The sequence below is a fragment of the Pezoporus flaviventris genome, unplaced genomic scaffold (assembly GCF_033815535.1).
Source record: "Pezoporus flaviventris isolate CSIRO_AGI_PZ_B2104156 unplaced genomic scaffold, CSIRO_AGI_Pfla_v1 ptg000035l, whole genome shotgun sequence".
Taxonomy (NCBI): domain Eukaryota; kingdom Metazoa; phylum Chordata; class Aves; order Psittaciformes; family Psittacidae; genus Pezoporus; species Pezoporus flaviventris.
The window spans coordinates 1,833,424-1,848,857 of record NW_026892583.1 but is presented as its reverse complement, the minus strand read 5'-3'; the positions used below and the strand labels follow the sequence as shown (position 1 = coordinate 1,848,857).

The 15,434-nt window shown below is 50.9% G+C and overlaps 1 protein-coding gene across 2 annotated transcripts in view; it reads left to right on the top strand.

The window, feature by feature from the left end:
- The first annotated feature begins 389 nt into the window (after window positions 1-389).
- ALX4 (ALX homeobox 4) overlaps window positions 390-15,434 on the top strand; it is a 40,691-nt gene continuing 25,646 nt past the window's right edge. The window contains exon 1 of one of the 2 annotated variants that reach the window (XM_061462194.1): window positions 390-1,077. In XM_061462194.1, coding sequence (XP_061318178.1) covers window positions 675-1,077 — 403 coding nt within the window. In that variant the 5' untranslated portion in view covers window positions 390-674. Of the gene's footprint in view, window positions 1,078-5,061; window positions 5,269-15,434 lie in introns of those variants that run through there. The other variant, XM_061462195.1, reaches the window with a different exon arrangement.

Sequence of the window (15,434 nt, the reverse complement as noted above, 5' to 3'; positions counted from 1 at the left end):
TGCGGGGGAAATCCGTATTGCCTTTAATAAGGAGGAGGGGGCCGCGGGGGTCGTGAGGAGCGGAACGAGTGTGTCCCGACCATTAAATCGTCCCCGGTGCTTCCCCCGCGTCAGTCCCTTCGCAGCGTGCACGTTGTCCGTTTGATTTGCTATCTTTTTAATCAGAAAACCTTTCTTTTGCTACTTTTTAAATGCAAAAGACGTGACCTTCACCACCACTCCCCCCCCCCCCCCCTTGCTCCCACACCCTCCATACACACACAGCCCCCCCTTCCTGGGCCCCCTCCCCTCCACTGTCATCATCTACATATTAATTGGGGGAGAGGTCTCTCCTCTCTCTTTTTCCCCCCCTTTTTTTTTTTGCCTCCTATGTGTGTGGGGGGGAAGCGCGGAGAAGAGCCTCTTTGGAGCGTAGATAGATTGTAGGGAGAGACGGAGGGCAAGTGTGTGTGTGTGCGAGAGAGAGAGGGAGGGAGGGAAAGAAAAAGACCCCTTTTACTGTGCGAGATCTTAAGGGGGTTTGGAGATCTGGTCAGCTTTCAAGAACATCTGAATCCTCTTAGAGCTCCCTGGCCCAGCTGTGAGTGTGTGTCTATGCGAGAGGGGGAGAGAAAGAGAGGTTCCTGGTGCCCCTCCAAGCGCATTAAGGACACTCGGGCCTTTTAATTTTAGGAATGAATGCTGATACTTGTGTTTCTTATTGTGATCCGGCTGCCATGGATTCCTACTACAACGCAGCCTCCCAGGGCACAGAAGGCTCCTCGCCTTTTAGGGCATTTCAAGCAAGTGACAAGTTCAGCCCTACTTTCCTGGCCAGCAAAGGACAAGGCTTTGGTGACAGCAGCTCTAAGTGCCGGAGCCGCTACAGCCAGCAGGAATGTCAGTCCCTGGATGGCAGCGTGCAGGCTCCCGGCTCCACCGCGGCTCCGGCCTCCTTTAACAAATACCCACAACAACAGCAGCAGCAGCCGCCGCATCTCTACATGCAGCGAGGCCCCTGCAAAACTCCCCCGGAGAACAACCTCAAGCTGCAGGAGAGCAGCGGCCACAACGGAGCTCTGCAGGTCTCCTGTTACGGTGAGTCCTTGGCGTGTGACAAGGAGGGGGGGTAAAGAAGAAGAGACACCCGGGGCTGGAACGGGCCTCCCGAGGGTGAATGGGGGGGGTGCCCGGCGGGACAAGTCCTCCCAGGGTCAAGGAGACCTTGGCCGGTGGCACCGCGCCCGCCCCGTCCCGCCGGGCCCCAGGAAGCCGCGTTCCCCTCGGGAAGCCGCGTTCCCCCCTTCCCGGCTTTGCGGAAGCTTCTTCCATGGTCAGTTCTCAGCTGGGCCGATGCGCTCCCGGAAAGCGTTAGCTCCCGAGCAACGCCGGGAAACCCGCGGTAAACCGGGAGAGAAACAGAAAGAGAAAGGAAGAGCGCCGGGCTGCGCCAAGTATATCCACCGGGATCCTCTTCCACAGGGAATGTCGCTGGAAGGATTCACCCAAACCTTCATTCTCCGCTGTAACTGCCTCTCTCAAGGTCCCGTCTCTCACTTTCTCCTCTAATTGCCACTCCCCTGATTGATTTCTGCCCCACTGCAGATAACCCACCGCATCCTCTCCGCGGGTCATTAGCGGCAATTAAGGGGCATTCCCTTGCGCTGGCGCTCGGCTTTGAACGGGGCCGCTTCTCCTGTCGTGTCCGAGCGTGGGTTTAAAAGGCTTCTTCGGGAGGTTTCTGCTCTATCGAGGCCATTAGGATAAAATGAAACAAAAACAAAACCAAAATCTAACGTAACACCCCCAAAATAACCAGCACAAACAAACAAACAAGCCCACAAACAGCCAAACAACACCCCCCACCACCACCACCACCCCCCACCCCCCCCACCCCCCGTGATTTTTCCGAAGAGAAAGTGGAAGTGAAATCTGTTCCTCTGGCTCCGATGGGCTCGGGGGGGGGGGGGGGGGGGGGCAAAGAGGGGTTGCCCCCGGTGCATCGCCGTGTCCCCTCCTCGGTTCGCCGGTCTAACGGGACCCCGTCGGGCAGGGACAGCGGAGCGGGACCGTGAGGAGGCCTCCGGGGAGGGCCTAAAGCGGGCGATGGGGGTGCTGGGCCCGGCTTCCACCTTTAGCATCCCGCCGCCGTTTTGGGCACCCTTTGCCCTCTTTACGTTCCCTTTCCCCCATCTCTAGATCTCAGAAGGAAGCAAAGAGACCGCGTTCGGGCGCCGTCCATCACCCCTGCGAGCAGCCGAGGTGTCTCTGGCCCCGGATACAGGTCCGCAGACCTGGTCCCCCCTCCAAGGTGACTGCCTCCCAGGGAAAGGGCATTAAGCCATCGCCAGGCCGCCGTGCCCGGGTACCGCAGGCAGAGCCCGGCTGCCCTGCCTGCTCCTCGCCGGGCCAGATCCCATCCCGCCAGCTCTGTCCGTGCTCTGCTCATGTTCGCTCCCGGCGGCACAAGCCGCTTCCACGGGCTTTTTCCTCTCCTGGCCCCGGAATGATGGGGAGCTCTGGCCAAGGCTTAGGCCGTGGCTCGCTCTCTCTTTTCCCCATCCGCATGAGCAGACAACCCCACACCGGTCCGAAGGCCCACTCCGCATCCTCGGAGGACTTTCAGGTCCAGGCTGGGGCCCACTGGGAAGGGTATAGTGAGCCTGTGGGGCACCACGGGCACCAGCTCCAGCCGGGAGAAATGGGAGCGTAGGGAAGCCGCCGGTGGCTTCCTATTCCTGCCACCCTCTCCCCGCTAAACGGCTGTCTTGATTTTATGGGTTGCAAGGGCCATGGCGCCGGTTTAGCCTGTGATGACACATTACACCCCCCGATACAGCCACACGAGTTTATCACCCTCCTTAATACCGCCGACGTGTGTCCCGCCCGATTTGTTTCTAAGCGGGGCTTCAGGGTTGACTTCAGTGGGCGCTCAGACCCGCTCCCACTGTGAGCCCCCTGTGATGTGGCTAGGGACGGTGGCCTCTAATAAGAGACACATGAATCCGCGAGAATAATTAATAGCAATAATAATAACGGTTAATGATTGAAAAGAAAGACTCGTTAATAGTAGCCAGAACGGGGTTTCCGCAGAGCGGCTGTAGCACCCTCAGGCTCCTCTCCGCCTTCTCCCGAATAAGCGGCTGAACCCACTTCGCCGGGCTAAAGGGGATCAGGGACATCACCAAGCCCGGATAAATACCCTTGGGTTGGGGAAGGGAGCTCCGACCTCGTTCTCTGCAGCGGGTGTAAATGCGATCAAACGGCACGCAGGCTGCTGGGGAGAGCTACAGAAAGAGGTTTTTGATGGGGAAGCCGGAGAGCAAACGTTGACCCGCTGCTTCCCGCTGCCCCCCGACCCGCCGCCGTTATGCAGAATGGGAAGGAGCGCGGCCGCAGTGGGGAACGCTGTATTCCTGGTTACCCGGGAGGGATGAGGGAGCAATGGGGCGATTTAAAGTCCCTTAATTTAAACCCCAGGAAATCACACGCCCCCCACCCCGAATAATATAAATAAAGGAAAAGAAAACCTCCAAATCTCCCCAAAACAACTAAACCCAGAGGCCGACCAAACAGACCCATGGCAGTGCCAGGGGCCGCTGCTCCACGCAGCCTGTTCTTGGTTGTGGAGCCTCAGGCACAGTGGGCACGCCGAGAGCCGGCAGGAAAAGATGTTTCCCCTTTATTTCGTGTTTAATTTTATTCTAATTCCTTAATAAACAAGTCCTTTCGAGTTATAAAAAGCCTGTGCCTGCCATCTATTGCTCTCGGCTTCTATTTCTAGATCTAAGCCCTTCCATTGCACTGTACGGGTAAATATAGGCCGGGGAGAGCTGCGACCGCAAACACACCGAGGACAGGAGCGCCGGTCTCCGAAGCACTTCTCCCCGTTTTCCCTGCCATACATGCGGGGTACGGCTTATCCTGCAGACAATTAAAGCCGAACTCTTCAATAAAAGCCTTTAGAGCAGGTTATATATCTTTTTCCCTTTGGAGGAGGAAAATCTTTGGAATGATTTATGTGCTGTAGTAATCTGACTTGCTATTTCTACTGCGTGGAGCTGAAGTAAGTTATATGTCTTGAAACATATGCGTGCATACACCCGTATACACACAGAAATATGTACATATATTGCTGTATAGAAATACTGGCTGGAAAAAAAAAAGAAACCCTTTGGGGAGTGAAGGCGAATGCGATGGGGAAGTTTGCTCAAAGGAAACAGGAGGAAGGAAACGGGCTTTCTCTAACGGAGGAAATTCTTTAAGTGCCGCGTTGTGAAAATAACGAGACCGTTTCTTTTATTTGGCGAGCAAATAAAAAGCGCAGCCTAAAGAGCGTTATTAATAGAAGTGCAGAAAGCAACTCGTAGGAATCGAAGGCTTGCTGCGTGCTTCTTTAAATTGACACTTTTAATGCATTTCTCCTCCTCCTCCTCCCCATAATGTAATGAAAACTGCAGGCACGGCAGGAACGAGCGCGCTGGCGGTCCCCCCTCCGCCTCCCGTGAGACACCGCTGGCTGCCAGGCTCGGGGCTCCCCGCCGAGCAGATCCCCCCCTCTCCTCGATGTTCAAGGGCTTTGCGGAGCTCCCCTTGCGCCGGGGCTCACCGGCGGCATCTGCTCCCTTCCCCTGGGATCTTTGCAGGGCTCCTGCACACGGGGTGATGCTGTGTTCCAGCACCGGGGATTGCGAGCGTTAACCCCGCTGCGCATCCCGCAGGGACCGCTTGAACAGCGGCTCCTCCGCGATGTGAGGTGGGCTTTGGGAGGAGGTCCCGGTCCTGCCTCCCCTTCTCTCTCCCCGCAGCTTTGGTCTCGTCTCTCGGCTCCTTCCTCAGCGCCGTCGGGGAGTGCGCGGGTCGCCTCGCACCCGTCGGACAGAGATGCGGGATGGGGGGGATGCCGCTGCCCGGATCCCCGCGGGGTCAACGGGACAGTGCAAAGGGGAGAAGTGTGCGGTGGGAGGCGCGAGTGGGGCCGCGGGGAGGGGGACGGGCACCGTGGCGAGGAAGCGGGCGAGCGGGGCCGGCCCTTGCCGGTGCTGCGGGACCCCGGCGAGGCTCGGCCGCCGGCCTCCGGCGCGCTGCTGACGCCGCCCTGGCAATCGCCCTCTCTTTTCCACAATAGGGCCACCAGATCTGCCATTCAAGGGCTCCGGCACCCTCCCAGGGAGGGGAGGGAGCTCTCGCCAGGAGTTTGGCTAAGCCTCTGTTTGAGCAGACACTCGGAGGTGCGGGATCTCCTCCGCGGAAAACCTGCGGGATTTCCTCAGGGAGCAGGACGCGAAGGTAGGGCTCACGCCTCTTCCCCCGGCTGCGCAGGAAGATTTGGGTCGCGGCTCTCTTAGAATCATTCCCAAAGGTGTTTTTGCGCTTCCCTAGACTTGGACGGTAGATCTGGCTCAAGGCTCTTCTAGGATTCCTGACCCGAGCTGTTTATAACACTCATGTGTCAAAGAACCGGGAGCCTCCCTCCGCCTGTATTCCTGCCGCTCCCTCCTTGCAGGAAGGTTTCTTTTCGCACTAGAGCTGTTTATTTTCGACTTGTCCCGCTGCTGATTGGGATTAACTCCTCTTTAGCCCCACGGTTCTGCAGCGCACGCTTGTAACCCCAGCAGGACGTTACCAGCAAGAAGGGAGCAGAAAGAGGGAGAGAGAGTCTTAAAACTTCTACTAGTCTGAATTGTTTTGAAAGCAACAGAGTGCGATGCAGACGAGAAAAATACTGATGGGGAAAGAGATTTGGAGATGCTTACTTGCGTCTTTTCCTAAGGGTTCGGTGTAGGAGTCCTATTAACAATATACGCTGATGCCAGATAGGGCAAATGAGCTCTATGTGTGTTATCTGGAGCTGCAGGCTGTTTATTTTGCGCAGCCTTTTGAGTGTACATTCAGTGTGGTTGCATGACTAACTGGCTGGAGTGATTCACTGGCTGCTTTATGGGTGACTGCTCAAAACAAGTTGTGAATCAAAAGAGATTTCTTTGGCTGTGGTTTCTAACCTCCCAAGTTAAATGCACTCAGGGTTTAAGGGGAGCTAATGTGCAGGCTTCAATCCCTCAGATCTTGAAGATTTATTCGTTTTCCAAGCCCTGCGTTCAAAGCGGTGATGAGTTTCCCTTGTAAGAGAGAGGTGGTGTCTGAGAGGCTCGCAGCCAAGGTCTGCTGCTGAGGGACATCTCCAGCCACAGCCCTGTCCATTCCGTCACCCTAATTCCCAGCTCTTTAGCTAGTTTTGCTCCCTGGAGTCCTTAAGCTGCTTTATTATCTTGTTCAGGGCATCGGGTAGCTGTAGCAATTCTCATGCAAGAAGGGTGATGCGTCCTGCAGCAGTAAGAGACTTTTCTTCCCATTCTGCAGTCAGAAAAGCTGAGATCCAAACTGGTGGCCTGTGCAAAGTGAAGCTGTCACTGCTCCATAGCATCAGCGCGACCTTCCCAGAGCTATGGCTCCGGGAAAAGGAAGCCCTTAGCGGCTGGGGAAGGAGCCTGATGCCAGAGTTGGAGTAGAGGCCCTGTGTGTGATTTGGAAGGGGGCTGAACTCACGTTGCCTGACAGCCAGGTCCTTATTCGGTGCAAGAAGCTGGAGCAATTGGTTTGTTCTTGTATGCTTCGGTTACTGCTTTTCAGAAAAGGCTGAGAAATCCCTGCCCCTAAAGCCCTATGTTTCTGAGATACTCCTCCTACACATTTGGAGGAAAAACCAAATCCCATGTCCGTTGTTAATCAGCTTGGAAAGCATGGGCCTAATGCCTTCATGTAGATCCATTTTCAAAAGGAAAAGCGAAATAGATCAGGAGAAGCCTGAGCAGTAGTGCAGCTAATACAGGACCCCTGTGACTTGAGAAACGTTTGGTAAGAGATAGATGGGAACGTTTCATATGACTAAAGCCTTAGAGTAATTTACCATAGTTACATGTCTCTCGGCTGCCTCAACTTGTAAATGAGAGTTCATAAGTAAAGGAGGAAAGCTGCTTACCTATATTAAATAAATGACCTCCACTTTGTTTTCTGAATCAATGTTATTGCACACACTGGTGAATCTGCTTTTCATTCGTGCTTGCAAATCATATTTGGAGGGTCACATAAGTAGACGTGATGTGAAAGAGCAATTGTGATCAGCGCAATACCTCTAGGGCCACTTTTTGATCAGAAAGATGGGTCAGTGAGGAATGGGGCAGAGGGATTGTCCTGGTTTCAGTGTGAGCAAGCAGCTGCGTGGTACTTAGTTGCTGACTGAGGTTAAACAACGATAAGGGTGGAGGGAGGAAGGAACAGAGATGAAAAGAGACAGAGGAAGAAAAGGAGATATCTTGGAGGGGTGATAAGCAGTGGCAAACTCAGCACTATTATGGAAGGTGGTCTACAACTGATTTTATGGACTATGTATGACTCCGCCAGCATCATATTTTTTATCTCTGATGAGAATAGCTGTGATTCAACATTTAGTAGCTGCTATCTTTAGGTCCCAGCAGGATTTAGCCATGACAAGCTGGTATGTCATGAGCTATGGTCACTCCTTATCTGCACTGATCAGAGGCCATTGCATCGCCTAACTCAGCAGTTAAATGCCTATTTACCTCTGATACTTTATTTCCTTAGTGAAGACGCAGTTTAAGGGTTTATCTTCTTGTGGTTAATGTTTGCTGAAAACAGATGGCTGAATCAGTATTAGTTCTAAATATATTTATTATCTATAGCTCTGTTCGCTAGCTATAAGGCAAGTGGCTTTTCAGCTGGTGATGGAGCCTGAAAGGCAAACTGGTTTAGTCCCTGGTAGACATGCTGTATGCTGAGGCTGGGTGAAAACTCTGCAAGGTTTATGAGGACAGCAACCACCTTTATTCAGTAAAGTCTGAAAACACTATAGAACCAAAGGGGGCAGTCAACAGAAAGTCAAGGCCCATCAGAGAAATGTTATCAATGGGAAATGAGGAACCTGAGGAAAAGAAGGAGCAGGCTTCTGGCTGGGGGAAAGAAAGGAAACCTGTAATGGCTCAAAATAACTCCTGTGTGGCTGCTGTTGTGTTTAGGGAGACGGTGTGCAAGCACCCTGCATAAAATAAATCAGGTCTCCTCAGTTCCTCCGTGTAGTGGAAGCTGCCTCCTTGGGTTTTGGGATGGCTTCAGTTAGGAGTAGTAAGAGTGCTGCAGTTTCCAAAGAGATAAACAGGGAACTATTCATTCTTTTGATGCAAGAGGGATCAGATAACAAAGGTGCTTGTTATCTGCATCCAGCCTATTTGGGAGCAGTGGAAAGTGGAAGGAATTAATACCAGAATCAAAGCAAAGCAAAGCAAAACAAAAAAGTTGTAAATTGTGCACAGGGAGAGGGCAATGCTGGGAATTCTCCCAGAAAGGGTCAAAAACTGTCAAAGAATGACTCTGTGCTGAGGTAGTGCCCAGAGAGAAGGCTGAGCTGCAAGACCCCAACCCTATGAGGTGCTGGGGTATATGTGTGACACCAGCTAGAAGATGCTTCACAAAACAGGGGGAAAAGAAAAATGCTATTCAGCCTGAAACTTAATAGGAAGCCTGAGCCACAGCAAAGGTTGTGGAAGAATAGAAAATCATCTCAGAGAATAGAAAACCATCTCAAAGAATAGAAAACCATCTCAAAAGGGAAACCAAAGGCTCACAAGGGTACCAGCCTTCTGGGCCTGGAGCTGGTCTCAGGCTGTTGGGTCTGCCAGGCAGGGTTTGGGTTGCCTGTAGGATCAGTCATTCCCAGCATGTGTGCTCTGGAATGCAAGCGCAGGGAGGCCCCATAGCATCAGGTTTTTTCCAGCCCCAGCGATGCCACTCAAGAAAGGACCCCGTGGGAGGCTGATGTATATCCATTCCCACCACACGGTTGGCTGGAAAAAGGAATTGGATGGAGCCTTGTTCTGCAGTGCTGGTTCAGAGAAGAGCCTGAGGCCAAATGCTGGGGCAGGATACACTCTGTAGCCTGGACTGTGGTGCTGGTCTCTGGTTCAGGAGGCTGCAAGATCTTCTGGAGCACCACGTGGTTCTTTTCCAGCCTTTCCTGGGATGCTGCATGCCCAGACCTCATCCTGGAATGGAGTCAGGAACACAGCTGTGGCAAGGACCCATACCTGAGAGCTGAGAAGCACTGCATCATAGACATAACCAGGCTTATCAAGATTTGGTCTGAACCTTCGTAAGCAGATTGGAGCCAGATATCAGCCTGAGCTAGACAGGACACAGCCAAATGCTAGAAGGCAAGAGGAAGAAGAGACCCACCTAAATTGGCAGAGGACCTGCAGACACTTTGTATTCCTCATGTCTCCAGATGCCAGTGAGGACTTCCAAGATAAATAGCCGATGGACCAATTGCTAGACACTTAGGCATATTGTGCAGGAGGCCAGGAACACTCCATGGAGCAGTGGGATTTATGGCAGAGCTTAAATATTGCATTTCAGCCCTTGAACAGGAGTCAGAAAGCTACTACTGGAAGAAGGGAGCTGGTTGCTTTATATAGCTAAAAGATCTTTTGCTAGAGAGAAGAGTATTTCCATCCAGTTCATACCACTTCTAAGCTATTAGAAAAAGGGACTTACACAGGATAGAAAGCAATGGGGGATTGGCTACAACATCAAACATGAGTGCAGTGGCTCAGTTTAAGTGTGGGGGAATATCCACAGAGAGGGTTGTTATAAATACATGTCTATTCAGGACAGAGCCTCATAAAAATCCACTGAAAGGCCCAAACTTAACTCAGGAAACACGGGGACCTGAAGCTGCACATGCAAAGCTGGGTGATGCTGCTTTCAAGTTAGAGTTGAAGCTGTAACAAGGCTTTGTGGTGCCCAGGGCTGGGTATTAAGTTGGTGTTCAGAGAACCCCACTCTTCCCTTGTAGCCTTTAATTAGTTTGCTTTTGGGAAGGGTTGGTTGTGCTGTAAATCCCCTTTTCCTTGGTTTTGGTGGCAAATCTTGCAGCTCTTGGCTTAATGACATATTTGCCTCCGTTTGGCAGCGGTCCGCTTTAGAGGGAGGGCTGTAGGGGAAGCCAAGCAACAAGAGAGGGGTTTATCACCTGTGTAATTTATAGGCATCACAGATGCTCATTCATGTACTGCAGCTGGTAATTGAAACTAGGCAGAGAGGGAGATGATGAGACAGCCCAAAATGGAGGGAAGGCAAAGAGTGGGGAAAGCATCCATGCAGGAGACCGGAGCACTGGGATCCAGGAAAATGCTCTGCATAGCCAAGGTGGGGGATGAACTAACCCCCATCGTGAGCATTACTGTGGTTGGGACCTGGTCAGTGAGCACCAGGGCTTTCAGCCTGGGGTGTTTTCCTTTAAAGACATGGCTCACGTGAAAGCAAGAGGTCTGGGCAATCTGCTTGTGGTGCCTACCTCCCTGGGCAGGCCCCTGAGCTGTCTCTTTGAGCTTGTAGCCAGTTCTTGGACCTCCTTTGTTGTCCTGGTTAGAAAAAGAGGCCAGCAAGAGCTTCACTGTGCAATACATGAATCAAAGGGTGCTCGTGCCTTGCCATTAATAGATAATATCTGGGATGTGCTTTACTAGGTTCATTTTACTTTCCACAGCGGATATCGGGAGGTGAAAATGGCTTTCGTGTTAGTACATGTCCATAGCATGGGTCTTCCATCACATGTTTAAGGCAGCCCTCACTTAAAAGTCCAACACAGAAGGTACTGCATGACTAGCCACAAGTCCCTGTGTTATAGATGAGGCATATGGTGTCTTGTTTAAGTGTCTTTTTGGGGGAAGACACCAAGAAACGATTGAGAGTGCATCCTTTCTCATCTCCTTTCTTTCACAGTCTACAGAAGTGAAAACTACATCCCATAGATGTAGGTTTGTGAAAGCAGAGTTCAAGGAACTAAAAGTGTCACTCAAAAAGGTGCCTGGCATTGAAAGAAGGTGTGATTGAAAAACACCCTTATTTGGCAACTGCTTTGAGTATAGATTCCCTTCAGAGTAGCAGGGTAAAAGCTCTCTGGCCATGGTGGTAAAGCTTGGCATTTAAAGATGAAATGTTGTATAGGAGATGGGGAAATAAAACAATGGGTGATGAGTGTTCATGAGAGCCCATTATACCCGTAACACTCAAAAAGGAGCTTCTGAGGTTTCATTCTGGTGTCAAACCCATTGGCCATCTTGAGGTTGCAAAACCTTAAGCCAAGCCAAACGAGAGCTGGTTTTGAGGAAAATGCAGACAGACGATGGAAAAATCACTACAGGAAATGTGATGCATTTCTTGCATGCGTTCTATTTCAAAAGTGGGTCCCCAAAGATTGGGAGAAACCCTACTGAGCAGCGTCTCCTGGGGACCTTACTGCAATTCACTGCTGTTGATGTTGTTGGGCCTTTGCCTGAGGTGGAATCTGCCAGACAATATTTGTTGGTAGCTATGGATTTCTGTAGAAAATGACCTGAAGTTTACCCAAAAAGGAGCCAAGAGGCTGTGATTGCAACCAGGCTTCTAAGGGATGAATTTTTCACCATATTTGGGGACCTAGACATGAAGAGTGTGCAACAAGGCAGCGGCCAAAGTATTTTGGTAGGTTTGTCAGAGGCTGGTAAATGCAATAGGAGGTACTACCAAATGTCTTATGGATGGTGGAAAGGGGAGGAGGCATTGAGCCAACTGCATGGCACTTGGCCTGGATGCCCCCATTTACATTGCCTGGTGTCCCAGTGCTGCTCCTCAAGGTGCCTGCCTGCCCCATGTCAGCATCTCAGAGGCCTTGGTGTGTCTTGCACCAGAAACCAACTGAAGTGCCCCCCAGATCATAGAATCATAGAATGGTTTGGGTTGGAAGGGACATTAAGATCATCCAGTTCCACCCCCCCTGCCATGGGCAGGGACACCTCACACTAAACCATGGCACCCAAGGCTCTGTCCAACCTGGCCTTGAACACTGCCAGGGATGGAGCATTTACAGCTTCCCTGGGAAACCCATTCCAGTGCCTCACCACCCTTAAAGAACTTCTTCCTTATATCCAATCTAAACTTCCCATTTCATTTACAAGATCATTGACAAGACAAGGACAAAAGGACCAGGACTAACCCAGCCAGGAAACAGCATACTCCTTGCAATAGATCCGTAATTTGGGCTGTTTGGTATGCGTTGTTCTGGCCTATCTGGAGTCTACAAAAATTAGGTGGAATGGTTCGGGTTTTTCTGGAGAAAAACAAATGAGAGCACTGCCTCCCATTTTAAGCTTATGTATGTGAACCTGACTGAGCCCATATCCCATGGAGATGGAGAGATTAAGAGCTCAAAGAGATAAACCATGGTGTGTGACAGTGACACATAAAGGGCCATTGCGTCTTGGCCCAGGAGGACTTACGAGGGGAACTGAGTGGCTTCCAAAGGCCAAGAATATGGCTGTGGTTGTTGAATCTGACAGTTCCCTCCTGGGAAAAATAGAGAATGGCCTGGTTTAACCCATAGATGTAATTAAACCCAAAACACTGCTGAGAACTCCACCTCAGGGGGGCAAAAGGAAGGGGAGCAGCAGCTGAAAGTCTGCAGTAGCATCCCAGTGGGAGCAGAATCAGTCCAAGCTGGCTCTATGAAAATGGCCTGATGGGAAACCCAGTTTGAGTATGTAAATAGCTAAATTGGTTGCCCTGGCAATCATCTTCCACCTATATCTGAGAGGAAGCAGGTCCATGGGGCGGGCAGGAGGCTGAGCAAGGGGTGGTTTTGCCTGGTGGTGGTGAGTAAAACAGTTCCCTTTTGCTCAGCCCTGTGCCAGAAGTACTGACACAACAGTGTGAGCATGGGCAAGCTGATGAAACCAGCAGATGAAAGCACCTTAGATTGCTAGAAGCACATCCCAGAACAGGGTAGGTGCATCCAGAGCAATGGGAAAAGCTGCCCCTGCCTGCTCTTTGCCCTGTTGTGTCCTGCACAAAGGGTCATTGCCACGCCACCTCTTCCCCAGGCAGGTAGCTCTGCTCCACAGCTCCCTGCTCTCCTCACAGAGCTTTCTCCTGGGGGATAGACTCACTAAATAGAAAGATATTAGGAACGATTCCTTCCCCAAAGGGTGCTCAGGCATTGGAACAGGCTGCCCAGGGCAGGGCTGGAGTCACTGTCCATGGAAGTGTTCACACACCATGTAGATGAGGTCCTTCGGTGCCATGGGTTAGTGGTGGCCTTGGCAGTGCTGGGGAGTGGTTGGACTTGATGACCTTAAAGGTCTTTTCCAACCTGATTGATTCTATAATCACTGCATTCCGCACTGTCCATACATGTAATACTCCATACAGCTTCTGTAGCATCTCAACATCAATGTCTATTGACAGGAGATGGGGCACCAGAGTTTTCTGTTTATGTCAGATCATGTTGTTGACAAAGTTACCCACACACATCACCCATCCCTCTCAGCTGGGAGTTATTTTACAGAGGAGTTACTTATAGGAGAAAGTTATTTGGACTTGATGTCTTTTCCAACCTAGTTGATTCTACAATTCTATGATTCAGTCCAATATGTATTACAGTTTGAAGCAAATTGGACAGTATAGCAGTTGTGCTATCCCTGTTTGCCACCCTCAAGTTCATCAGCTGCAGGAGGTGTCAGTAACAAAGAATGGTGTGATTTAAGCCAATTCGGCTTTCCAAAGCATCTTTGCTTTGGAAAACAGAGAAACCGACCTACGAATAGAGTCCCTAACTCCAGGCAAGCCTCTTGGTACCAGCAGGCACAGCACAAGATCTATCTGACCCCTTCTTTGGGATGGAGAGCTTCCACAGCTTGCTGTAGCACTGAAACCTTGGCTCTAAACCCCAGCTTGTTGGAAGCTACAGCCTCATAACTGTGTTCACTGAAGGAGTTTTACAGTTTGGAGCCCCATTATTTATGTGCGACCGTATATCTTCTCCTGAGAGCCTTCTGAACAGAATGGATTGCAGCAGAACTCACACATTCCCACACAGGCATGTTTGCCTCTCGTGAAGTCTGCAAACATGACCCAAATGTATGGTGAGATAGTAAATCTGAGAAGACAGTGTGCAGGAAGCCTAGTCTGAGATAAGGAGGAAGGAGAAAGCAACCCGTTGCAGCCCATCTGCAAGCTTTCCTTGCAGATGCTCTGAGACCAAGAGCTGGGAATGCTGTGGGAAGCAGAGGCCTAGTGGCCCCACTGGTGCTAAGAGCTTTCAGACATTGGAAACTGAAGTTTTGTCTGTTCTTCCCAGATTTCGTTCTTTCCAGACAAGCTTATTTCTAAAGAGTAGAGGAAGATGAAAAGGTTGAAAAGGGATCTTGCTTACTAGGAAACTGAAATAGTATGTACTGCTCAGACCAGTGCTTTGACTTGTATTGTTTCATACATTCTTAGCATGGCTTGGGTTGGAAAGGATCTTAAACTCATCCAGTTCCAATCCCCTGCCACGGGCAGGGACACCTTCCACTACAGCAGCTTGCTCCGAGCCCTGTCTCCAGCCTGGCCTTGAACACTGCCAGGGATGGGGCAGCCACAGCTTCTCTGGGTACCCTGTGCCAGCGCCTCAGCACCGTCACAGGGAAGAGCTTCTGCCTTATTTCCAACCTGAACTTCCCCTGTTTAAGTTTGAACCTGTTACCCCTTGTCCTATCACTACAGTCCCTAATGAAGAGTCCATCCCCAGCATCCCTATAGGCCCCCTTCAGATACTGGAAGGCTGCTATGAGGTCTCCACACAGCCTTCTCTTCTCCAGGCAGAACAGCCCCAACTTTCTCAGCCTGTCTTTGTATGGGAGCGATTCCAGCCCATGTTTTATGACTGTGTATTTTATTCTCCTCTCCAGGCCATCCCACCTGCAGTCACTTCCCATGTGCTGTTGAGGCCTCCTACTGCTTCCCACCATGATAGAAAAGGTGACTTAAACCCTGAAGCTCTGGCTGTGGCACTGGTGTAGGGATGGCATCTTCTTTAGGCAGAGCCCTCTTGAACTGGGGGCTCAACGCAGATGCCCACATGTAGATCAGAAACCTCCCAGAACAAGCGCTTCCCTAAGGGGATATTTTGGGAGACAATCTTTGCAGTCTATTTACAACCTGCGATCAAAGTATGATTTTCCAAGGTGTGTTTGGGACCCAGGTTTGTTGTTGAGATGATGTTTGTGAGTGCTCTTTGATCAGTACATTGTGTATATCAAGCAGTGCAAGGAATAGCAGCTGAATGGCGATCTGTGGCAGTGAGTGGGAGGTAGGTACATGGTGAACACATGAGATAAGAGGCTTCTGTTTCCTGGTTGGATGAGCATCGTTGGCAGAAATAGGTTTTTCTGGGGCAAATACTTCATTTTCACGAGTTCCTAAAGATGATTTCTGTAAATATTTACTAATGTTTGCTTGACATTTGCAGTCACTCATGTCAATACGATCCCATCCTGGAATGTTAACTGGAAACAAACACAAAAGTGGGCATGAGCTCAGCTGATGCGGATGCAGTTTTTAATTTAGGCTGATTTTCATGGTCATCA